The sequence below is a fragment of the Carcharodon carcharias genome, chromosome 2 (genome assembly GCF_017639515.1).
Source record: "Carcharodon carcharias isolate sCarCar2 chromosome 2, sCarCar2.pri, whole genome shotgun sequence".
NCBI classification, from domain to species: domain Eukaryota; kingdom Metazoa; phylum Chordata; class Chondrichthyes; order Lamniformes; family Lamnidae; genus Carcharodon; species Carcharodon carcharias.
This window is the reverse complement of record NC_054468.1, coordinates 86,965,406-86,992,336: the sequence shown is the minus strand read 5'-3', so window position 1 is coordinate 86,992,336 and position 26,931 is coordinate 86,965,406. Positions and strand designations below refer to the sequence as shown.

General features: G+C 43.6%; 1 protein-coding gene across 1 annotated transcript in view; it reads right to left on the bottom strand.

Annotated features, from left to right (window-relative positions):
* The window catches only part of LOC121287773 (erythroferrone-like), a 96,946-nt gene extending 72,570 nt beyond the window's left edge, over nt 1-24,376 (bottom strand). Inside the window, exon 1 of the mRNA XM_041205690.1 lies at nt 24,212-24,376. Coding sequence (XP_041061624.1) covers nt 24,212-24,376 — 165 coding nt within the window. The remainder of the gene's footprint in view (nt 1-24,211) is intronic.
* Between the last annotated feature and the right edge of the window lie 2,555 nt (nt 24,377-26,931).

The window sequence follows — 26,931 nt, the reverse complement described above, 5'->3', positions numbered from 1 at the left end:
ACAAAATGATTTTTTAACAGTATAGATAAAAAGAAATCATTTCCTCTGATTGGGGTGGTGTAGAACAAGGGGACAACACCTTATAATCAGAGCTGGGCTATTTGGGGTAATGTCAAAAAGCACTTTTTTCACACGAAGGGTAGTGGAATTCTGGAACTCCCCCCCACCACCACCCCCCCCCCCCAAAAAAAACTTTTGAGGATATGGGTCAACTGAAAATTTCAAAACTGAGATTAATAGATTTAATGGTGTTAATATAGAGTTCAACTATGGTCTAATTGAATGCCAGAACAGATTTAAGGGGCCTACCTTTGTTCCTACTTTCCTATTATTATTCTATAGTACTCCACACTGAAATCTATTTTGCCATTTTATCCACTTAATTTACCCAAATCCCTCTGAAATGATCAGTTTCACCAACATTATCAACCAAATTTTCTTTCTGTTCTCAAGCTGGATAGTTAATGCTTCTTTAATATGAGACTTAAACGTGAATTTTCTCCTGCCATCCTGCTTAAATTTAGATCAATAGATAGGTGGGGACTGTCATAGCATGAGGGTACTATGAATGGGTTAACTTGAGTGGCCTATAATCTGTTTGCCCAAAATCGTGTTGTACAGCAATGTACACAAATCTTCAGAACTGAAGAACAAAGATCTCCATACATATCGAGAGATCTAATCTTACATTTGATAGTGAGTCTTCAAGGCAGCTTTGGTTAGGAAGAATAACTCCTTTGATCTCAATCTGCCACAGCATGTTTTCATTATACTTGGGACACAGGGAGAAGGCTAAATAAGAAAGAAGGGGAGTGATCACCCCAACCCAATCCCCAAATCTAGGTAAATATTGAACATAATGAAAGCAATTCTTCATTTCAATGCGAAAACTACTGACTGTGAAAACCAAGGGTAATGCAATATCAAACACTCCCAGGCCAGGTAAAATATTTGTTACATACATAATAAAGTTTCCTCCACCCTGTCTCATCAAACTTTCTCTTGTCATGTACAGCATGGGTTAGATACAGTGCAATGCTTCCTCTACACTGTCCCATTGAACATTCCCAGGTTAGGAACAGGTCATGTTAGGAAAAGGGTAAAGCTTCCTCTTACACTGCTGCATCAAATATTCCAAGGTCAGGTACAGCACAGATTAATAGAGTAAAATTCCCCTGCATTGTCCCATCAAACACTTTCAGGACAGTGACAGTTTGGGTTAGATAAGGAGTAAAGCTTTTGCTGCACTGTCCCACCAAACACTCTTGGGTCAGATATTGCACAAGTTAGATACAAAGTAAAGGTCCCTCTACACGGTCCTAATAATATTTCAGTCCCAAATCCAATAAAATGTGCCCTGCATTAGTGTGCCACTAACATTTCCCATGCTGAATATGACTTGATACATCTGAGTGAGAATCTCCACCAATTGGGAACACCAAAATTTTCAGAATTGTTACAGTTTAGAAGGAGGCCATTCGGCCCATCATGTATGTACCTGCTCTCCAAATGAGCAATTCACCTAGTGCCATTCCCCTGTTTTCTCCCCATTCCCCTGCACATTCTTCCTTTTCAGATAACTGTATAATTCACTTTTGAACCTGCCTCCATAACACTCTCAGGCAGTACGTTTCAGACCTTAACCACCCACTGCATGAAAAGGTTTTTCCTCATGTTTCTTTTACTTCATTTATTAATTACTTTAACTCTGTGCCCTCTCGTTCTCAATTCTTTCATGAGTGGGAACAGTTTCCCCCTCTCTACTCTATCCATACCCCTAAATACCTCTAATAAGTCTCATCTCTGCCTTCTTTTCTCCAAAGAAAACACACCTACCTTCTCCAATCTATCTTCATAGCTCAGGTTCCTCTTCCCTGGAACCATTCTTGTGAATCTTTTCTGTACTCTCTCTAATGCTTTCACATCCTTCCTAAAGTGCAGCATTCAGAACTGGATGCAATACTCCAACCGAGGCCGAACTACTGTCTTATGTAAGTTCAACATAACCCCCTTGGTCTTACTATGTACCTCTATCGATAAAGCCTACAACACTGTATGCTTTATTAACCATGCTTTCAACTTGTCTGCCATCTTCAATGACTTATGCACATATACTCCCAGTTCCCTCTGCTCCTGCACCCTCTTAGCATTGTACCCTTTATTTTATATTGTTTCTCCATGTTCCTCCTACCAACATGTAGTCCATCAGTACCTCACTGCCTTAACTAAACTTGGAGTGTCTTTGAATTGGTACTAATACTATACTGACTGGTAATATTTGCAGTCGGGTAAGATTGAGTGGCAGAGAATGCCAAGATTCAGGAATCTTTAAACCACAATTAAATCAAAACATTTACTGGAATTATTCCTGGTACATGTGACGGAATTCTGGTAACCAATACTGTAATAAGCAAATTCCTGTATCAGTGCAATAACATTTATGTTACTATGAATAGCAAGTATCATGACAGAGCTCCAGTTTGTAGTGAGAACTGACCTTTGTCCCAACAAGTCTGCAACTCTCATTTGATCATGTACACTTTTACCATCTTAGACACTTGGCAATTCCAGGTCAAGTTTTCAGAACGTGCCATTGGCTCCATTGAGAATTGCCCAAATTCACAGATTTTGACCCAACATCACAAACTAACTGATTCAATCCAAGAGTTACATTCCTCACATGTGATGTTCCAATGTTCCCAATGGGACACAGGAACGCTAGTGTTCATCAGAATATTCAATCACCTCTGTCTATACTGAGCCTCAGAACCTACAGTCCTATTCTCAATTAGATATTTGTCCAGTTGCTTTTTAAATGAGCTAACCTGCCCACTCTGACAGCTGAAAAGTTGAGGCAATAGCCAGGAGATCACTTTTAGAGATATTGGCATATCATTTCTTGACATGTTTCAATAAGGTTCCACTGTCTACTATTTTAATGGAGGAATAAGCCAATTTAAATTGTAATACGAGCAGCTTGATAAGGGTAATATTGACAAGGCTGCAATCGTTGCCCATCTCTAGTTGGTCAGAGGGATGACAGTGGGCCTTCTCTCTGAACTAGAGTTACCAACCCTCCAGGATTGGCCTGGAGCCTCTAGGAATTGAAGATCAGTCTCCAGTACATCCTGTAGATTGTACATTGTGCAGCCACAATGTATCAGTGAAGGAGGAGGTGGATATGAATTAAGTAACCATGACACCAATCAAGCTAACAGCGCTGTTCTGGCTGATATTAAGCACCTTGTGTGTTGTTGCAGCTGCAACCATAAAATCAAATTTGTTTGAGTTGGAGGGGTAACTGGAGGGATCAAGAGGTGAGCCACTCATTGCAGATCATCAATGTACTGCAAAAAATCACCAAGGTTACTTTGAAAGGACCTCCCTCCCCTCGGACTTTTACCTCTGAGAAGTACAAAAGCAGCAATGCCTATGAAGATAGATTGGAGAAGCTAGGAGTGTTTTCCTTGGAGAAAAGAAGGCAGAGAAGAGATTTATTAGAGGTATTTAGGGGTATGGATAGAGTATTCTGATGAACACTAGCATTCCTGTCATCAAATATAAGTTCCTCTTCAAATCACAGGCTATGCAGACTTTAACATTTATCAATGTTCCCTCATCATTGCTGGATCAAAGTCATGGAATTTACTGCCTAACACCACTGTGGGAAAACCATTACCACAAGGTCTGCAGCTGTTCAAGGTTGCCAACTGTGATTCAACGTATTCTGGAGGTTTCAACACATGATTTGCCCCCATGCTCCAGCCATTAGTTGGTCTTATAAGCTTTGAGTTGATATGGTTGGCCTGGTAAATCTGCTGGTCAATAGTGGTCTCTCCCGAGATGTTAATAGTGTTGACTTTGGTGATGGCAGTGCTGGTGGAGGCCACTTGACAGCTCAAGCTTGAATGTTACCCAATTTGTGTGCTGCTTTGTTATAAGGTAGGCTGTGCTGAATACTGTGAAATCATCAGTCGCAATCCTGACATTGTGGAGGGAAGGTCATTGATGAGGTAGCTAAATATGATGGAGCTGTGAATATCTCACTGAGGAACTCCTGGGCCTGAGATGATTGGTCTCTGATAATCCTAATTATGTTGTGTCAGGTTTAAGCTGCTGGAGGGCTTTTTCTCTGACACCCAACAACTTCAGTTTTGCTTCACCACTTGATACCGTACTCCATCGACTAATTTGAGAGCAGCTAGTCTTACCTCAATCTTAGCATTCAGCTTTTGTGTCCATATTTGATTCAAGACTATGAAGAATTTGGAATGAGTGGTTTTAGCTTTTCGCCAGTGATTGGGAGGTGGCTGATAGGGTGACAATTAGCCAGGTTTGCTTTTTCCTGTTTTTTGTGGCTAGAATATACCATGGACAATCTTCTCATTGTCCTAGCTGTACTGGAGTAATGTGGCTTTGGAAGAGACTAGCTTTGATGCACAGATCTTCAGTATGACAGCTGATCCTGCAGTCACCGTTTATAGCTTTGTGACAATAGTTTTGTTTAAGTGATCTGCTTATGCCTTTATGTCCCTCGGTATTGTAAAGTCTTGGATCCTGTACCCTGTCAGCACTCATTTTTCCAGTTCAATCTGTCAACCAACCCTCTTAATCTACAATTCTGGCCTCAGAATTCTCTTTATTTTTCTTTACTGAACCCTCTCTAATCTTTCAGTGTCTATTTGAAGGGCGGGTGCCAAAAGCTGCACGTAGCAGTGTATTAACCCGCATGTAGGAACAGATTTTCTGATCCTTTGCTCATAGCTAGATAGCTTGCACACCATAAGCATGCAACAAAAATAATGTGTCGGCTGTCTGGTAATTTCCCTGAATTGATTTTAATAGAGGAAAAATCATAACCAGTTGGCCAATTCTAATGTGTGCGCATTAAGTTATGCCTTCAGATGAGGTAATAATTATTCCCTACGGAGGAATATTCATCTTCAGGTGGAGCCTATAGACACAACACCAAAGTGGTCTTACGACATGGGTCTGAGATATTTTAACAGAAATATGACACATTTGACGCACGTCACAGGACATCAGATCATTCATTAATCAGGTTCAGGAGATCAGAACATTCCTTAATCGGGTGCTGGCGGCCGGACCATTCATTAATCGGGGCAAGGGACCAAATCAGTGGCAAGGGACCAGACCATTCATTAATCAGGGGCAGGGAACCAGTCCATTCAGTGGAGGCAGGGGAATTGGCCCTTACACTGATGTAGTGAAGGAAATCAGAAGGCATTGGCTGGGCCTCATTCTTGACAGGAATCTGAATTGGTTTATGTCTTTGGGACTGATCAGTCATTGTAGCAATTGGATACAAGAGTTTGGTAATTACTGCAATTCAATCTATCAGTCAATGAAACAATTACAGGACATCACTCAGCACGGGGATGTGAATAGCGCCAGGCAGCAGAGATTGGTTATTACAAGGATCAGATGCAAGAGACAGGTCATTAGACTAATCAGGGGCTGAATATCTGTCATTGCAGTAGTCAGTTAGAGAACATCAATCATTAATGAAGTCAGGCTCCATTCCATAATCACTGCATTAATCAGCAAACTTCCCTATCTAGCAGTCACATCTTCACCAGGTTTCTTTCTTTTCTTCCTATGTTTTCTCCTCTCTCCCTCTTCTGATGGTGGTGGAGCTCAGCTCCCTGGGTGCCTGTAGTCTAAATGCCATTTTGTGTATTTATTCTTTCAAGGGATATTGGCGTCACTAGCAAGGCCAGCATTTATTGCCCATCCCTAGTTTGCCTTGAGAAGATGGTGGTGGGATGCTTTCTGGAACCGTTGCAGCCCATATAGTGTACATAAGTTCGCAGTGGTGTTGGGAAGGGATTCTAGCCTGTGAACCTCAACACTGAGTGAAGATTGGAGATATGACTGAAGGGGAATTGCGACCAAACCTGAATTTAGCATCTACATTTCTCTTTTCCAGTTGGAGGTCACTCACTCATAATGGGGATTTGGAAATTTGACCAATTTCTGCCCTCCCTAAGCACCACTGAGCCAATTGAAGGGCCCCTCCTAGTTTCGACTGGCTAACTAGGCAACAATTGGTCTACATTAAATTCAGCTTTGACACTTGAATTCTATGTAGTGAACAGAATATTACATCACCAATATACACATATCACATTGTTAAACTCAAAACTGCGCATCCATGAGGCACAGTGGGCCATCAGCAGCAGCAGGACTGCACTCAGCCACAATCTGTAACCTCAGGGCCTGACATATCCCTTACTCCACCATTACCACCAAGGCATGGGATCAACACTGGTTCAATGTGGAGAGCAGGTGAGCAAGACAGGATGAACACCAGGCATTTCTAAAAATAAGGGGAAGAATTTAGCCCTTGTCAGGTGGGCTTGGCAGGGGTGGGCACAGGAGGGGAAGGTCAGGAAGCCGACTGCTGCCCATGATTGAGGCCTGAAGGCAATTTCACTCTGGGGGGGCCAATTAAGGCCTGTCCAGCATGAAACGCGAGTGGGCCGGCTCAGCGCTGCCTGTGCTGGTGAGGTGAGGGCGGCGAGCGGGGTGAGTGCGAACTTCACGCATGCGCATGAGTGCCCACTTGAGAATCTCCTTGAGGCCCAGAGCTGCCTCAGGGCGGTGAAGAGTTTTTGAAAAAAATTAAAGAATTGAAGAATGTTATAAAATATGTCCCCTCATTGACGCACATGAGTAAGGATATGTAATTAATTAACTTTAAAAATTTTATTTTTATTTGCTTTTGGAAACAAATAAATCTCACCCATAGATGAGGTTTTCTAAAAAGTGTAAAGACCGCTTGGCCTTTTCGCCTGCATGTCAACCGTAAGGTTGGCCGGGCAGCGTAAAATATAAGTTACTTGAGACTTTAATGGCCTTATCAGGCCTTTTAATTGTTGGCTGGCACACTGCCGATTCCCACACACGCCTGCCGAACGAAATATCGTGCGACTGTGCATTGACATTGGGATATTCGCCCGACGCCAATGGGTGTCATTTTACGCTTGAGCGGGTCGGGCACGTGCCTGCCCACTGAGGTAAAAATTTTGCCCAAGGTACCAACCTGGTGAAGCAACAACACCCAAGACTACATGCTTCCCAACAGTGGAAGCAACCTCCGATAGACAGAACAAAGCAATCCCAAAACAAGCGATTAGGTCAAAGCCCTGCGGTCCTGCTGCATTCAGTCATGAATTGTAGTGGACAATAAAACAATTGACCAGAGGAGGAGGCTCCACAAACACCTCCATCTTCATTGATGGGTGAGCCCAGCATGTCAATGCAAAAGACATGAAACATTTGCAAACATCTTCAGCCCAATATGCCAAGTGGATGATCCATCGTGGCCACTTCCTCAGGTCCCCAGCAAATTCAATTCATTTTACATGATATCAAGGAACAGTTGAAGGTACAGGATATTATAAAGGCTATGGGCCCTGACAACATTTTTTTTTATTCATTCATGGGATGTGGGCTTCACTGGCCGGGCCAGCGTTTATTGCCCATCCCTAATTGCCCTTTAGAAGATGGTGGTGAGCTGCCTTCTTGAACTGCTGCACTCCATGTAGTGTAGATACATCCACAGGGCTGTTAGAAAGGGAGTTCCAGGATTTTGACTCAGCGACAGTGAAGGAACAGTGATATATTTCCAAGTCAGGATGGTGAGTGACTTGGAGGGGAACTTCCAGGTGGTGGTGTTCCCATTTATCTGCTGCCTTTGTCCTTCTAGATGGTAGTGGTCGTGGGTTTGGAAGGTGCTGTCTAAGGAGCCTTGGTGAATTCCTGCAATGCATCTTGTAGATGGTACACACTGCTGCTACTGTGCGTCGGGGGTGGAGGGAGTGAATGTTTGTGGATGTGGTGCCAATCAAGAGGGCTGCTTTGTCCTAGACAGTGTCGAGCTTCTTGAGTGTTGTGGGAGCTGCACTCATTCAGGAGGTTATTCCATCACACTCCTGACTTGTGCCTTATGGACAAGCTTTGGGGAGTCAGGAGGTGAGTTACTCGTTGCACGATTCCTAGCCTCTGACCTTTCGGAACATTCTGGAAATAGTTCTGAAAGCCTGTGCTCCAAAACTAACTGTGTCCCTTAACTGTTCCAGTACAGCTACAGCACTGGCACCCACCCGACAATATGGAAAACTGCCCAGGTATGTCCTGTCCACAAAAAGAAGGACAAATCCAACGCAGCCAATAACTGACCCATCGCTTTACTTTCAAGCATCAGCAAAGTGTTGGAAGGTGTTGTTGATAGTGCTATCAAGCGGCACTTATTCAGTAATAAACTGTTCTCCAATACTCAGTTTTGGTTCTGACAGGCCCACTTGGCTCCAGACTTTATTACAGCCTTCATCCAAACATGAGCAAAAGAGATGAATTAAAGAGTTGGGGTGAGAGTGACTGCTCTTAACAACAAGGCAGCATTTAACCAAGTGTCAAGGCATCAAGGAGCACTAGCAACATTGAAGTCATTGGGCATTGGCAGAAAATTTCAACTGCTTGGATTCATACCTAGCACAAAGGAAGATGATTGTGGTTGTTGGATGTCAAACATCTTAGGCCCAGGAAATGACTGCAGGAGTTCCTCAGGGTAGTGTCCTAAGCCCAACTATCTTCAGCTGCTTCATCAAATACCTTCCCCTCAATCATAATGTCAGAAGTAGGGATGTTTGTTGATGATTGCACAATGTTCATCACCATTCGTGACTCCTCAGATACTGAAGCAGTCTATGTCCAAATGCGGCAAGACCTAGACAACACTCAGGCTTGGACTAATAAGTTGAAAATAACATTTGTGCCACAAAAGTTCCAGTCAATGACCATTTCTAATGAGAGAGAATCTAACAATCTCCCCTTAATGTTTAATGACATTACCATCACTGAATCACTCACTATCAACATCCTGAGGGTTAGGCATTGATGAAAAGCTTAACTGGAACAGTTATATATAGTGGCTACAGGGGAAGTGATGGTGCAGTGGTATAGCTGCTGGACTAGTAATCCAGAGACCCAGGGTAATGCTCTGGGGACCTGGGTTCAATTCCTGCCACAGCAGATAGTGGAACTGAATTAAAAAAAAATCTGGAATTAAAAGTCTAACGATGACCATAAAACCATTGTCAATTGTTGTAAAAACCCATCTGGTTCACTAATGTCCTGGAAATCTGGACTCATGTGACTCTTAAATGCCCTCTGTAATAAGACATAGACAAGTAGAAGTAGGCAATTTGGCCCATTGAATCTGCTCTGCCATTCAATGAGATCATGGCTGATCTGAAATCCCTCAATTCTACTTTCATGCCTTTTCCCCATATCCTTTGATTCCCTTACTGATTAAAAATCTTTGTCTCTCAGTCTTGAATATACTTAACAACCCAGCCTGTATATCCCTCTGTGGTAAAGAATTCCAAAGATTCACTACCTTCTGAGAGAAAAAATTCCTCTTCATCTCTGTCCTAAATGTGTGACCCTCACTTACTCTGAAATTATGCCCTATGGTCCTAGACCAAATGGCCTAGCAAGGCCACTCAGTTGTATCAAACCGCTACAAGCCCTCAAAAAAGGAATGAAACAGGATGGATCACCTGACATTGACCTAGGCACTGGAAATGACAAGGCAAACTCAGCCAGGTCGACCATGAAATGTCCTCCTTAGTAGCATCTGGGGTCTAGTGCCAAAATTGGGAGTGCTGTCTCACAGACTAGTCAACTAACAGCCTGGAATAGTCATCTTCATGGAATTATATCTTACAGATAATGACCCAGACACCACCGTCTCCATTCCTGGGTATGTCCTGTCCTACCAGCAGGACAGACTCAGCAGAGGTGGCGGCACAGTGGGCATACAGTTGGGATGGAGTCACCCTGGGAGTCCTGAATATTGACGCCGGACCCTATGAAGTCTCATGGCATCAGGTCAAACATGGGCAAGGAAACCTGCTGATTACCACATACCGCCCTCCCTCAGCTGATGAATCAGTGCTCCTCCATGTTAAACACTACTTGGAGGAAACACTGAGGGGGGCAAGGGTGCAGAATGTACGCTGGGTGGGGGACTTCAATGTCCATCACCAAGAGTGGCTCGGTAGCACCACTACTGACTGGGCTGGCCGAGTCCTAAAGGGTCTGCGGCAGGTGGTAAGGGAACCACCAAGAGAGAAAAAGACACTTGAACTCTTCCTCACCAACCTGCCTGCCACAGACGCATCTGTCCATGACAGTATCGGTAGGAGTGACCACCTCGCAGTTGTTGCGAAGGTGAAGTCCCACCTTCACATTGAGGACACACTCCAACATGTTGTGTGGCACCAACACTGTGCTAAAGGGGATAGATTTTGAACAGATCTAGCAACTCAAGGCTGGGCATCCATGAGCTGCTGGGGGCCATCAACAGTAGCAGAATTATACTCAAACACAATCTGTAACCTCATGGCCCGGCATACCTCCCACTCTACCATTACCATCAAGCCAGGGGATCAGCTCTAGTTCAATGAAGAGTGCAGGAGGGCATGCCAGGAGCAGCACCAGGCATACCTAAAAATGAGGTGTCAGCCTGGTGAAGCTATAACACAGGCCTACTTGCATGCCATACAGTATAAGCAGCAAGTGATAGACAGAGCTAAGCGATCCCATAACCAATGGATCAGAACTAAGCTCCGTAGTCCTGCCACATCCAGTCGTGAATAGTGGTGGACAATTAAACAACTCAATGGAGGAGGAGGCTCCACAAATATCCCCTTCCTCAATGATAGGGGAGCCCAGCAGATCAGTGCAAAAGGTAATGTTGAAGCATTTGCTACAATCTTCAGCCAGAAGTGCCAAGCGAATGATCTATCTCAACCTCCTCCGAAGAGCCCCAGCATCACAGATGCAATCTTCAGCCAATTCAATTCACTCCACGTGATATCAAGAAATGGCTGTAGGCACTGGATACTGCAAAGGCTATGGGCCCTGACAATATTACGGCAATAGTACTGAAGACTTGTGCCCCAGAACTTGCCGTGCCCCTAGCCAAGCTGTTCCAGTATAATTACATTACTGGCATCTGCTATGTGGAAAATTGCCCAGGTATGTCCTGTAGATAAAAAGCAGGACAAATCCAACCCGGCCAATTACTGCCCCATCAGTCTACTCTCAAACATCAGTAAAGTTAGGGAAGCGGTCATCAACAATGCTATCATGTGCCGTTTGCTTAGCAATAACCTTCCCACTGACGCCCAGTTTGGGTTCCACCAGAGTCAGTCAGCTCCTGACCTCATTATAGTCTTGGTTCAAACATGGACAAAAGAGCTGAACTCTCAAGGTGAGGTGAAAGTGTCTGCCCTTGACATCAAGGCAGCATTGATATATGTGGCATCAAGGAGCCCTAGCAAAACTGGAGTCAATGGGAATCAGGGGGGAAATTCTCCACTAGGTGGAATCATTCCTAGCACAAAGGAAGATGGTTATTGTTGTTGGAGGTCAGTCATCTCAACTCCAGGACATTACTGCAGGAGTTTCTCAGGGTAATGTCCTCAGCCCAACCATCTTCAGCTACTTCATCAATGAGCTTTCTTCCGTCATACGATCAGAAGGTGGGGGGGGGGGGGCATGTTTGCTGATGATTGCACAATGTTCAGCACCATTCACGACTCCTCAGGTACTGAAGCAGTCCATGTCCAAATGCAGCAAGACCTGGACAATATCCAGACTTGGACTGACAAGTGGCAAGTAACATTCACACCGCACAAGTGCCAGGCAATGACCATCTCCAACAAGAGAGAATTTAACCATCACCCCTTGAAAATCAATGGCATTACCATCACTGAATCCCCCACTTTCAACATCCTGGGGGTTATCATTGTCCAGAAACTGAACTGGACTCGCCATATAAATACTGTTGCTGCAAGAGCAGGTCAGGGGCTAGGAATCCTGTGACAAGTAATTTTCCCCCTGGTTCCCCAAAGCCTGTCCACCATCTAAAAGGTGCAAGTCAGGAGTGTGATGGAATACTTGCCACTTGCCTGGATGAGTGCAGCTCTAACAACACTCACAAGCTCGACGCCACCCAGGACAAAGCAGCCCCCTTGATCGGCATCCTACCCACCACCTTACACATTCCTCCACCTGCGTTACACAATGACAGTTGTATGCACTATATATATAAGATCCATTGCAGCAACTCATCCTTTGACAGCATCTTCCAAACCAGCAACGTCTACCACCTAGAAGGACAAGGGCAGCAAACGCTTGGGAACACCACCCATCTGCAAGCTCCCCTCCAAGTAACACACCATCCTGACTTGGAAATATATCACTGTTCAATCACTGTTTCTGGGCCAAACTGGTGGAACTCCCTCCCTAAACAGTACTATGAGTGCACCCACATCAAATGGACTATGTCAGTTCAAAATTGGCTCAAGAGCAATTTAGGGATGGGCAACAAATGCTGGCCTTGCCAGTGATGCTCACATTGAATAAAAAACAAATAGAACATTAGATCGGTTCCTTCCCAAATTTCTGCCAATTATCAGACTCTATGAGGAACATGTTCTGAAGGTATTCTAGCCTTTTTTGGATAGATTCTATTTTTATTGTCTTTTGTGCCAGTAACTTGTATTTTCTGCCTTTGTGTAATTAAACAATTACATTTAACTTGCAAGCTTAGCCTGATTGTGATGAATTGGCAATGGTTTTCCCTGTAGTAGCTGGTGTGATGTGCCTTAGGTAAAGAATAATTATTAGTCCTGTTACACATATTCCACTCACTGTATAAGTAGACAGATTCTAAGGAGATGCAGTCTGTCCTATCAAAACTGCCTATTTGCTGTTAGCATTAGCTTAAATTGTTGTGAGGAAGTATGAACCATTATATTGGAGATGTGGTATCCAAAACTGGGTTAGATTCCACCCTGATATATGAGGTGCAGTAATGGTCCTATCATGCTCTATAAAGGCTGCTTACAATGACTGGGCCAGATCTTAATTATCCGAGTTACAAAGAGAGTTTTAAGATGTTGCACATGTTAGAGAAAAGTCACTTTAGGATTACCTCTCAAGTTTTCAAAATTACAATGAAGATTGATAAAGTTGTTTTAGACATGTTACACTGGCCAGAAAGTGTAAAAGGTAAGAACTATTATTTGAACATTTGGAGTAAATAAAGCGACTTCTCAGGAAGGGTGCTAGACATAAAATAAATGAGCCATTGAAAGAAACGGTATAGATGACTTCAAGAAATTACTGGATGTGCTTCTGGATAGACTTTATTGGGGGATATGGTTAGAATGTGAGTAATCAAATCGATAACTTTATTTCTAATAGTTCTTCCGTTCTAATGCATGATTTCTACATGCTCTTTGCAACAAAGCTAAGGGAGAAATCACCAGACTAACTGCTGCTAGCCAAGTTATCGAAACACAGTCTTGCAATCACTGTGTAATATTCCTTCATCTCAATTCATTGACAATCTTCTACATTGCTGATGCACTAGCTTCTTTCCAATAGCAAGGCAAGAGAATGCTGATCTCAGAATCTGCTACGGTTTTGTGACACTACACAACACAGGGAACTTGCAGTGACTTCAAAATCAAGAAGTCTGCTGGACTTCTGTTGGGATAACCGATTATACCCAAACTTAACTTTATACTTTCAACATTTCAACAGTAACAGCTCCTCACCTCCACCACCAAAGTGTGACCACTACCACCTAGAAGGACAAGGGTAGCACATATATGGGAACACCACCACTCCCGGGTACTCATCCAAGTTACTTACTATCTCGAATTGGACATATGTTGCCCTGCCTTTACTGTTGCTGGGTCAAAATCTGGAATGCCCTTCCTAACAGCATAGTGGGAGCACCTTCACCAGAGGGATTAAAGTGGTTAAAGAAGACAGCTCCCCTATCTTCTCAAAGGGCACTATAGATGGACGATATATCCTGTAGTATAAGAGTCATGGAACATACAGGGTTAATGTGGGACTGAGTACACCCACATAGTGTCGCAAGAAGACAAGTGAACCCAGACTAGGATCAGTGAGGTGTTGAGTAGAAACGTGTAAAGACCTAGACCTAGAGATAGCTCCTTGCCTGTATCCTTTTCCATATATATGTACATAGGTACAAGTAGTTAATAAAGATTTAACCTACTGAAGACTACAAAGACTTCTTTAAGAGACACCATTCTGTAGTCAACATCCTCCCAAGATGATGGCAGCTCAGATCAAAAACCCTCAACCTCACTAAAATGCTGAAGGACTAAAAAAGAAAAAATTTCAACAGCAGCTCTGACCTGAGAGAAGCTCCCAGCAAAAGCTGCAGACACTGAGACAATTCACCAGAAAACGTTCCAGAGAAAAGAGCCTGGGAGCTGAAGGCAGAGGTTTTACTGCAGCAGACAACTCCATTCAATCTCTCCTGGAAGTCCAGCTTCAGAGACCACAGAGCCTGCAAGGATAGAGCTAAATTTTTTAAAGTTCCAGGCTGCAGCTAGTCCTGAGAGCCCTTTCACTGATCCAGTGTCAGAAGCACCGTTCGAACAAAACTTGTGGCTAAAACCCAATCCTGATTCAGAGCCTGACTCGGACTCCAGCTTTCAACTCTCTCTTTGTGGAAGAGGTTGGCAAAATCTTACTGCAGGTCCCAGAAAACTCCCAGTGGTCAGACCAGCTTACCGTCCATGAGATAACTACGGCACCTCCAGCGCGAGCGGTACAACAGAGTGATCAGCAGTCCGAGAGGCCTCTACCTCCATCTATAACAACAGTACAGCTGTTCAACACAGCAACCACCGTGCACACACGGCAACTTCCAGCCAACATGCCACAACTACAGGGGGTGCTGCAACCTGGTAGCAGTCTCCCACCATCGACAACGAAAAGCAGAGGTAAGCATACCACTAAACCTTGTTCTCGCGAGAGGAATTCTCTTCCTCAGCCACAGAGGGCATCGAGCTGGCCTACAAATAGAAAGAAGACAAGAAAGAAGCGACACAGAGATGGGTTCAATGTTTGCCCATCCTGCAAGAAACAGTTTACAGGAGCAGTGACCATGGATCAACACAACTGCCAAATTGACCAACATCAGTTGAACATGAAGCAATGGAAGAAAAGAATGAAAGCATACCCAAATGCCAGTCCAACCTCCAAGCCAATAGAAAGAGCCAGAACTAATAGAGCCTACCACTCCTCCGACAGAACAGCGAATGAAATATAAAAGGGTTATAAGGCCTCCAGGCCACCTGAATCTATAAATTCAAGGACTTGAAGGGGGAAGATGGGGGTATGCAAATGTTGTAAAAATGCCGATACAGTAATAGCAATAATGCAGTAATAGTAATAATGTGGTAACAACAATGTAAATGCATGAGACTGATAACAATGTAAGACATGGGGGAGAATTTTCCCCTCATTGGGGGGGTTGTGCAAGGGCAGGCGCAAACCCAATTGACACCCCCAATTGGGTCCCCGTCGCCATTTTATGTGGGCGGGCCAATTAAGCCCTGCCCAGTGTGACGTGCGCCCGGAAGCGCTGTGTGCTCCCTGTGCGGGAGGTGCCTCAGGGAGATTAGTTTAAAGTTTAAAAATTTAAATAAAGAAAAGAAAATATTTTAAGACATGTCCCCTCATGTAACAATGTCACATGAGCTGGGACATATCAAGGAACATTAATGAAAAAATTTATTTAATTTATAAACCTTCCATGAAACCTCATCCTGTCCGTGGATGAGGTTCCATGAAAAATGCGAAGGCCGCCTGGACTCTTCGCCTGCCGCCAACTTTAAGGTTGGAAGGGCAGCTTAGTTTATTACTTTAATTGATATTTAAGTGGCCTTAATAGGCCTTTGACAGTTTGGTGGCCACGCAGCCGAGTCGGTTGCGCGCCTGCCAAACTGAAAATCTAAATGCGCGTGGTGACGTCAGGATGCCCGATTGATGTCACCCCACTTGCCGAGCCAAAAATTCTGGCCATGAAGTAAACTAGTGTAACTTCATATATATTGGATAAAGACTTGGGGGGAGGTGTAGTATAAAGGTCTGGCCCATTCAGGGTTAGTGTGGGACTGAGTAGAGTACTGCCCACACAGTAACATAAGAAAGCACATGATTCAGATCTAGGGTCAGTGTACTGTTGAGCAGACATGTGAAGACCTAGACATGGAGGTGGCTCCTTGTCTGTACCTTTTACTCACTATATGTATATGGTTACAAGTTGTCAATAAAGACTTGCTGTTAACCTACTGAAGACTACAAAGACTTCTTTAAGAGACACCATTCTGTAATCAACATCCTCCCAACATATACTGACCTTGCCGGCAATACTCGTGTCATTGGAAAGGATTTTGTGAAATAGTGACTATAGGAAGACTGAATATTGACATAGAGGAAGTTACTAAGCTGAAGGGCTAAGGCCCAGAGTAACCAACATTAAAAGATGTTTGAATGAATCAGAATGTGATGTTTCAGAGAGGTATTAGGTAGTAGCTTGCTCAAGCCCATCCAGTACACATGTCCCTGTGGCTTTTAACAGGAGCCCTCGTTTGGGATTTCAGGGAAGGTTGTGAGGATTACAACTTCTGCCCCACAATCTATAGTAGGAAGAAGTGTGCCCTCTACTGGCAGTTGGCAGAATGGCACATGGTCTCCTGCCTTCAGCTTCTTCCCGATTTAGGAGTTCACCAGAGCAGGGTTCAAATGTCAGAAAAGAAGACTTGCAAAAAAATGGCAACAGCATTCTAGCTGGCATAGCATCCAAAACATGCACTTCTCTCAGCGAAAGGCCATGGGGCGGAATCGCCCCAGATTCGCACTAAATGCGGTAGCAGGTGAGAAAACGTTTTACCCACCAACCACAATGTGGGCTTTTCACACTGTATCGTCACAATCCCAGCACATTAATCAGCATTCCAGGAAAACATGCCATTTTGATGGCAGGTGGGCATTCATTTTCCCACCATGCAGTCACCTCGCTGCTTCCTCACTCCGAGTGCCCTATTTAAAGTGCAGCCACGTGTACACCTCTCAGCGCTTCCAGCCCAGGACTGCTGTATAGAGGACATGGCCTGAAATGTGAGAAGACTGCAGCACCCCCCACACACCACCCCCTCTCCCCCCCCCACCCCGATTCAGTGGTGCATCCCTGGAATATCTTTTGGATGCCATAGGGGCCCTCCATGATGTCCTCTACCCCCATTCTGGCTACAGGAGGTCCATCAATCTCACCACTCCAGCTTGGTAGCTGAAGGCAGTGGTGATCAGTGCCAATGCTGCACAGGAGAGGTTGGCCATCCAATGCAGGTAGAGGATGAATGATCTCATCTGTACAGCCAGGGTAAGGCAACCACCTCATTACTCTAAACTCACACACTCAAGCCCCTCACACATTCACTGGCATCTCACACACTGACAGCTCAAGGGACATCACCACCCATTCTCACACACTTTCTCACAGCTCTATCTGGCTTCATCTCCTCTGGAGACTGCCTCCTCAGCCCGCACCATCTTGAGGCCACTGGCACAGATCAACATGTGCCCCCACACACACCTTGGGATACCCCCCTTCCCCAGTACAATCCTCACCCTGCAGCCATTGAAAATCCACCCCCACCTTATGGCTGGTGTGGCAGGTAGAAACCTGCCCGTGAGCTCCCCTAACAGTAATGTGGTGCTGCCTGGCGCTGATGACCACGAGTGCTGCCCAAAGCAAGGTAGAGAAATTAACCTCGAAATCCCGAGTGAAGTGCAGCCTGCCAGGTGCACGTCCCTTAGGTTCAGTCGTGAAACACATCAGTATGCAATCATATCGACATGCTCGGATGATCCAGTGTGGGGGGATGATTCTGGCAGGCTGGCCTTATAATGATATGCAGATGTATTAAAATGAGGCTTTCAACGTGCGGAGGTGGGGAACTGGGCTCGCCATTGACGGGTGGAGCAGACGATTGCAAACTTGTTTCACGATGCCGTAAAACCGATTTTTGGCCTTCCCGCCATTTTGTCTGCTGTGACAAAAACAGAATTACCTGGAAAAACTCAGCAGGTCTGGCAGCATCGGCGGAGAAGAAAAGAGTTGACGTTTCGCGTCCTCATGACCCTTCGACAGAACTGTCCGCTGTGACGCCTGACACCAGTGGAAAGTTCTGCCTACAAATTTCAAATCCCTGAACCAATTGCTTGATGCATTTGTTTCTTTCCCAGCTGTGTTAATTCCTAAGACATGCATCGGAAGCAAAACCTGAACCACCTAGGAAACTTTGTCTAAATGATGTTGTATCCGACTTGGGAGTGTTTGACGAGCCAGTGTAGAGGAAGCTTTACTGTGTATCTAATCCTGTGCTATACCTGCCATGGGAGTATTTGAAGGAACAGTGTAGAGGCAGCTTTACCTTGAATTTCACCCATGTTGTACCTGACATGGGAGTGTTTGATGGGGCAGTGTATAGTGAGCTTTACCCTGTATCTAACCCCGTGCTGTACCAGACCTGTGAGTGATGGATGAAACAGTATAACGGGAGCTTTATTCTACACTAACCCACGTTGTACCTGACATGATATTGTTTAATGGGACATTGCAGAGAGAGCTTTACTCTGTATTTAACCCACACTGTACCTGCAGTGGGAGTGTTTGATGGTGACAGTGTACAGGGAGATTTGCTCTGTATTTAATCCATGCTATAACTGACCTGGAAGTGTTTGATGGGACATTGTAGAGGGAGCTTTTCTTTGTATCCAATCCCATGCTGTACCTGATCTTCAACAGCATCTCACTCTGCATCTGAGGAGCTTTTACTCTTAAGCAGATTTTCAGATTTTGTACTTGATCTGCGAGTGAACCATTTGGGAAAGCAAATTTTACACAACTTTTCTCCAATGGCTTAAATGTATTGGACTAAGTCCATGAGATAGCAGGTCCTGATCTGCTTGATCTGTGGAATAGACAGGCTTGAAGGGCTGAATTACTTTCACTAATCCCTTGCTTTATATTTGTAAGTGGGTTTTACATTGATATTATTATTATGCTTCTTCAGTTGTTCTAAACATGAACTTCACCTATCAAAGTCAAAATGGTCTTCATCCGTCTCTGTTAAATCTTATCAACGGAGATTAAATTAAAAAGAATCACAAAGTAAAAAACACATTGTAATTATCTTCACAAAGTATAGTAAACTGCTTCACTGCCAACCATCTATATGAGACACAGGCCTTTCTTCAATTCTGCCTTTGTTTTAGAAATATACATATCTCTGCCAAAGGGGCAGAACCTTACAGTAGTGTTGGGGTTCATCACTAAACTGGGAATGTTACTTGACACTGGGATGGAGTAAAGGAGTTATTAATGACTGATAGGTTGGCCAGATTGGTCTTTATCAACCCTTTATATTTCTATTTTCCACCCAGATAGCTTAGATATATGAAGTAATGAGGATTCCATCATGCTCCTGATCTGAGTCTTGGTGGTGGGATGGTTTTATGGGGTCAGTAGGTAAGCCACTTCTTATGGGGCATCCTACCCCATTTAGCCATGGGGCAGGATTTTCGGGTCGTCAGGCAGGCATGGCGGGTGGGCCCAGGAGCAGCGGGGAAACGGACCACGGCCTCTGACCCCCGCCCCAGCCAATTAACGGCCAGCCATTGTGAGAGGTGCACTGAGAAGCTCAGTGTTGCAGGGGTGGGGGGGAGGAGGAGGAGGAGGAAGCCAACGCGGGTGCGGGCACAGCGCACTACCTCAGGGAGCTGAAGAATTTTAAAATCAAAAATAAATATTGTGAAAATCAGAAAAAATATCCCCACATAGGACTCACTCACGTGAACAGAAACATGGTAAAAATTATGTCAAAACATTTTTTATTAAATTAATGTTGGAAACCTCATCCCGCCCGTAGATGAGGTTCCCTCAAAAGTACAAAGGCCGCCTGGCCGATTCGCCTGCCTGCAAACTGTAAGGTTGGATGGGCAGCGAAAAATAGCAGTTAATTAATACTTTAATGGCCTTCAGAGGCCTCAGGATGCTCACCAATGTCATCATGCGCTATTTCACACTCAGGCACGCCCGCATGCAGAGCGGAAAACCCTGCCCATGATGTTGATCTGGCTGGTCCAGTTATGTTTCGGGTCAATGGTAGGCTCAAGATGTTGATGATGGAAGACTCAGTGAAGATCATTAAATTGCGGATCAAGAAAAGATAATGGAGATGGATCTCCTCCTGCCAACTCCCTTTTTAGGTGACTACATTCATTTCAATATCAGATATCAGTTTCTTCAATAAGCCCTTTATATAATGTTTATCACATGACTGACAAATATCTATACTTACAACATCCACCACATTCTTATCGACCCATGGTCTCTGACTTTCTCAAAAAATTAAACTAAATTAGTCAATGAGGACCTGCCTTTTGAAAATCCCTTCTTAGTCCATGTGTTTTTAAGTGTTCCCTGGTGCAATGAACTCATTTTATCCACAATCCCTAATTTCTTTTTTTGCAACATCTTTTAAATCACTCACTTTTTTCTGTATTATCCCCTGTACATTTATCACATGCCTTTTTCTTAGACCTCATTTTTGATCCAACCTTTATATTGATCCATGGATCCTCTTATTCTCTAAGTCAGAATGGATTTAGCTTCCATCTTACTATCTTATATAGCTCCTGCAACTGGTCCACTACTTACTGGTGGGTAGCACATGTCTGAGTCACAAGGCTCTGGGCATAAGTCTTACACCAGGGCTTAAACACAAAAATCTAGGCTGACACTCAAGTACAGTATTGAGGGGCTGTGACACTGTTGGAGTTGCCATCTTTCAGATTAGGCATTAAACTAAGGCCCCATCTGCCTGTTGGGATGGATATAAAGATCCCATGGCACTATTTCAAAGAAGACCAGGGGAATTACCCATGCTGTCCTGGCCAATACTTATCTCTTAGTCAGCGTCATAAAAACAGAAAATCTGGTCTTTTTCATATTGTTTGTGGGAGTTATCTCTGTGCAAATTGGTTGCTGTGTTTCCCACATTATAATAGTGACTGCAATTTAAAAATACTTCATTGGCTGTAAGCACTTTGAGACATCCACTGGTTGTGAAAAGTGCTATATAAATGCAAGTCTTTCTATTTTTTTTTCTAACCAATTAATCTGGATGAGGTTCACTGAAGTTAGCCCATCCAACACTTTTACCTTGGGCTCCATTTCAGTAGCTTTTCAATGTGAAATGTACCAGCTTCTGAAAAGTTCTGCTATTTTTCAGTCACCTACTTGGCCTGCATCTTCAATGCTGCACCCTTCCTTGGTGGAGATACAGCGTACTAACTGGAAACAGTTCTAAGGAACTTATTCTAAGAATCCCTTCTCATTTGTACAACTTCTGCCTTATTGCAGTCTGCCTTAGGCTAATTAAAGTCCCCCATAATTACATATCTGCCAATGATACAAACCTCATATTTCCTTCAATTCTCACCCTCATTTTCTTTCCAACTATTCAGTGTCATGAAGTACCCCCGATATGGAAAATGCTCCCTTATTATTTCTCAACTCAAGTCAGAAGCTGTTTGACCCCGCCATCATCAATGAGAACTTTTCTTTCTATGGTTGCGTTTTCTTTTCAATTAATTAGGCCATTCAATCTTTTTCTTCCCCTTCTATCTTTCTTGAAAATTTTATAGCCAACACATTTCGTTTCACCCTACAGTTTTCATTAAGTCTACAACCTCATGTCCCTCCATATTTATTGTTGCTCCTGACGCTTAGACTGATGCTTTTCACATTTGCGTAGAAACACTACTCCTGGACCATACAACTCTTGAGAATTCTTTTTTCCCTTCTATATTTTTCTTATTCATTTCATAACCTCTATCTTCTTAGCATCTGCTCCAAATTTTTTCCATTTATGTAGGCGAAGGTGTCCTTTGAAGGCTCTGGAATGTATAGCGTGCTATGGTTTTGCACTGCCCCTTTAAATAGACAGTTGTACCATTTAAATATTCTGGAATGTATCGCGTGATGTGGCAAACGAATGATATCAGACTAAAGCTTGGTATCATGTTCATCATCTTTGAGCTTTCTTGGCACACGAAGCTATCACTAATGCCCAGGGCTGGACAATCCCATCTCTAACAGGCGTGTGCTAAGATTCTTAGCAGGTTTTCATTAGGTTACTAGACAAAACAGCTCACCAGCTGACAAACATCAGTGACTTTATGCCTCAGTCTTCACATCTTCATTGTCTCTTTCTTGTTTTTCATTAGATTAGATCCCAAGTTGTAACTCACTGCCATGTATTCTCAACATACACCATCCAAATCCTTTCATTTAGATACTAGCCTGTAATTCTCGGCCATATATTCATTAGTGTACATGTAAACTATCAAATAGCCTCACCACCTTCAGTGCAGTTGGAGACTTAGTATGGGCTACATACTCCTCATAGCCCTAGTCACAGGCATCCCATTGGTCACTACATTTAGAACCATATAACCCATACACTGAGTTTCCACTCATTCTTCCTGCTCCCCCAAAAAAGATGCCTTACATTCTCTTTCAATCATTAGGTACTTCCCATCATCTTAGTGTCCCCTCCTGCTGCATTGTTTATAAATAAGCTTTATTTTGGCAGCCTCCCTTGCCTCCAGCTCTGCTCTCCTTCACTCCTGGCCATTGAATTTCCTCTCTTTTCCCAGCCCCCATTTCACCACCACCCATCCCACCCCAACACCACCAAAGCCATCCCCCATCCCCCACAGCACCCATGCCATTTTCCTACATTTGTGGACCTTTTTAAAAAAAAGGCAAATGGTACAAACTGAACAAATCAGCCAAAGTATATCTGTTAGAAAACTGTGGGAGGTCCTGAGGGCTACAGGGGGAGTGTAAGGGTAAAATGAGGAGCGCAAGACCTACAGAAGAAAGGGGAGAGAGAGAACAAGACAGATCTATAGAAAGAGACAGTGGGATGAGAAAATGAGCTGGAGGCAAACATAAGTGTGGGACAAAAGTGAAAGAGTGCAAGAGAAACAGAAAGGCAAAGCTCGATTAACAGTTTAGGAGCATTTTGACTAGCATCCAGTTTGTAACTCACTCCTCGTTATCCAGTATTCTATATTTAAACCACCCAAAGCCCTTTATTAGGTTCCAGTTTGAAACTCGCTCCCAGCTTTTCATTATTCTTTGCATAAACCATCCAGAGCCCTCGATTAGTTTCTAATCTATACCCTCAGTATCCAGAATTCTATAAATAAATCACCCAAACCTTTCAATTAGATTCCACTCTGTAACTCACTCCCGGTATCCATTTTTCTAAATATAAACCATCCAGGTCCCTTGTTTAGATTCCAGCCTGTAACTCACTCCTGAACAAGTTCCCTTTAAGCTGCATGGCTGCAGAAATCTCCTGCACACACCACACACAAATCAACCCCTTTAAATTACACATATGCGCAAGTCGCACAAAAAAAATTTGAGGGCCCACACACTTAAACAAATCGCCCGCACACTACAAAAATGAATTGAAGCATATGTTGCTCCCAAATACCCGTTATTCTATATGTAAACCACGGGAGCCCCTTGATTTAATTCCAACATGTAACTTACTCCTCAATATTATTCTATATATGAAGCATACAAGCCTCTTGATTTAAGTCCAACCTGTCACTCACTCAAGGGGTGTCTATTATTTTATATGCAAACCATATGAAGCGTTTGATCAGATTCCTTAAAAGCAACTCCCTGGGTATCTGTTATTTTATATATAAACCATACAAAACCCTTGATTAAATTCCAGTCTGTAACTCATTCCCAAGCTGCCTGTTATTTTATATATAAACCATCTGAAGCCCTCGATTAGATTCCATCCTGTACCTCACTCTCTGTAACCATTAATCTACATATAAATCATACAAATTCTTTGCTTATTTCCAGCCTGTAACTTAACTCCCAGGGTGTCTGTTGTTGCACCTATAAACAATCTAAATACCTTAATTACACCACAGTCTGTAGCTCAATCCTGGGAAATACAATTCTCTGATGGTATTAAGATTCTTAAAAAAAATCCAAATCTTTCAAAAAGCAGCAAGGTAGAATAGCGCCTGATTCAGAACATCAGGATTTGCACACTCTCTCCACTGTGTGCTCATCTACTTACACACTCGCACACCTGTGCATTCATTCACTTGCACGCTTGCCCACCTGTATGTTGGCTCATTCGCTTGCTAGCTTACCTGTGGGCTCACTTACCTGTTGGCTGTCTGGCACGTTTATTATTTGGTCCAAACTCTTTTCCACTGGCAGGGCTTTTCTCCCCATGGCTCTCACAACACTCCGATCAGACAGCACCAACTTAAACAGCACAAAGTCGACACACAACATAATGGTCAGGAGCACTGCGAGTGAGGCCGCCATTTGCCTCCGTGTATGTTGCTGTCCACAGCAAGACAAATATAAATATAAATAGGATATTATAAATTTTTGCTTTTTCCTTCCTCCCAAAGTATGGATTCGATTTGTCTTGCTGCTTCTGAATTGGAGATTTTAGATAGCGTTTACACTGGGATTGGTAGGTTCCTATACAGAGAAGTCCAAGACTCACTTTCAGTTGAACCTCATATTCGGAGATTTTCTTCTACATGCTGTTATTTTTGATCCACAAGCTACGTCCTTAAATAAACTTGTAAAAGGAAGAATAGAATTATCTTCCAAAGAAAATGATCTTTCTTTGGTGTTCCTATTTTCCTATAAGCAAGATTCACTTGTGCCTCGATTCGCTATTTGTGGGCCTGGTCTGATTGCGCCTTTAGATAAAACGTCAAAGAGAACTGATCTCCCACTGCTTTAAAGAAGAGCTTTGGAAAGACACTCTGGATGCAAACTCAGTTCAGGCAAATGAACACTTTCCACATCATTATTAACAATGAAACCTGGAAGGAGCCTTGCTTTGAGAATCAGCCTTCTCTCTGAGGTGATGGCGAGACCCGCTGATGTTTGCCTCTCCTCTTAACCTCAGGTGACAGTGCTGTCCTGGCATATTCTGCCTCCCATCTCCTTCGGTTGAACATGTAAAGGTTTCTTTCTGCCTCTGTCTCTGCCTCTTGTGGCGTTGCCCTGTGTAAATATCTGACCTTCTGTCAAGCTGATGCTCAGGTTCCCGCCTCAGCCCTGCCAGACAACAACAGGCTGCTTCTCATTCCACACCTACTTCAAGTTACAGAACTTAACTGTGTAACAGCCGCACTGCTCAGCAATACCATTCCTTGTCATTTTTCATACACAAGGTAAAAAGGAACTCTTCATTCTCATCCAGTGTTGTGCAGCCTGAGTACATCTTGTTTTCAGCTCCTGAATATGTACAATCCATCTGAGTTAAAAAGAATGATTCAGTCCTGTCCAGTACTGTATGGTTTAATATATGTCTCAGTATTAGCTCCTGTAAATTGCAGTCATTTTTATCCTGCATCTGACCACTGAGAATATGAGGAGACCTGTAGTCTTTGATAATCCCTCCTATTATTAATCACCAAATCATCAGTGTTGACACCGAAGTATAAATCTTCTGACTGCATCCTCCTGACTTGGACCCTTGACCGCTGGGAACATGTCTCAGATTCTTGATTACAGTCAACTACAGTCCATTAACAACAGTGGATGGATAATAATGGACCGTGTGATTCCTTCATGTCAGACAGATGGTATACAAATCTTTAACAAGTTAACTATTGTCACCAATATTTGGGAAAGACAGTTCAAGCATCAAGGTGGAATATTTTCCTAACACTGAGAATAGTTTCACGAGGATGCTGCATTACCAGAATTGCCGATGAGGTGCGCAAGGAAGATGATGGAGCAGATCTTCAGGGTGCGTGTTTGAACATGAAGCGTGCTGCAGGCAGAGTGCTAATGGGGAGATCGGGCACAGTGAAGCGAGATGGAGGACCTGAATCCCAACGCAAAGGACAGCAATTGTTCAATGTGCAAAATCCAGCCAGGATGTGAACTAAAGGGAGGAATATAAACTACTGTCCAGGAACACTCCACAGAGTCACTTTGTGAAGCACAAAGTTCTTCCAAGGAGCGATTATGCCTCAGTGGTTCTCAAAGTTTTCCATCCATAGGCCACTGAGGTGAGGTATAATACCCCATGAACCATCTACCAGCTCCGACCTCACCCGCTTTGCCTTACCACCACAAAAAAAACTCATCAGAATGAATGGAAAGAAGGGCGCTGCTTTTGTTGAGACACCAATGAGGTCATAATAAAAACAGAAAGTGCTGGAAATACTCTTAAAGTCTGGCAACATTATTGGAGAGAGAAACAGAGTTAACATATCGAGTCGAATTTGACTTTTCTTCAGAACTGAGAGAAGGTAGAAAAATGATGGGTTTTATGGCATTGAAAGGTGGGGAGGAGGAAGAAAAAAAGAGAAGATCTGGGATAGGATATAGAGATTAAATGGCAAAGATGTAAAGGAACAAAGGGCAAAGGGAGGGGAAAGTGTGAGCATAGAAGTACAGGAAATGTGTTGGGCATGGTTGACAGCCATACTGCTAATGGTCTAAATGTTTTATCATGTTTGTCATTGTCCACTTCGCAACGACATTTTTGGCTAATTTGGCAAAATGATCAGTGAAAAATGGGGCATACATTTTCAACAGTCGCTGGGGTTAATTTTGGCACAATGGTGATGATACTGCATTTCCACAGGCAAGAAACCTTGCCAACTTGACATGGTTTGCTGGGGATATGTGTCAGCAGACATTGAGTGCGACAGGTCTGTGAGCAATTGCCCCTTACTTTCCCTCACCAATCAAAAATAATGTGGCTGAAAGTATTTCAGCACTTTTTCTTCCAAGGGATGTGGTCGGCACTGACAAAGGCATTGTCCATCCTCACTTGCCCTGAAACTGAATGGTTTTCCAGGCCATTTCTGAGGGATTTAAGGTCAACCACGTGGGACTGGAGT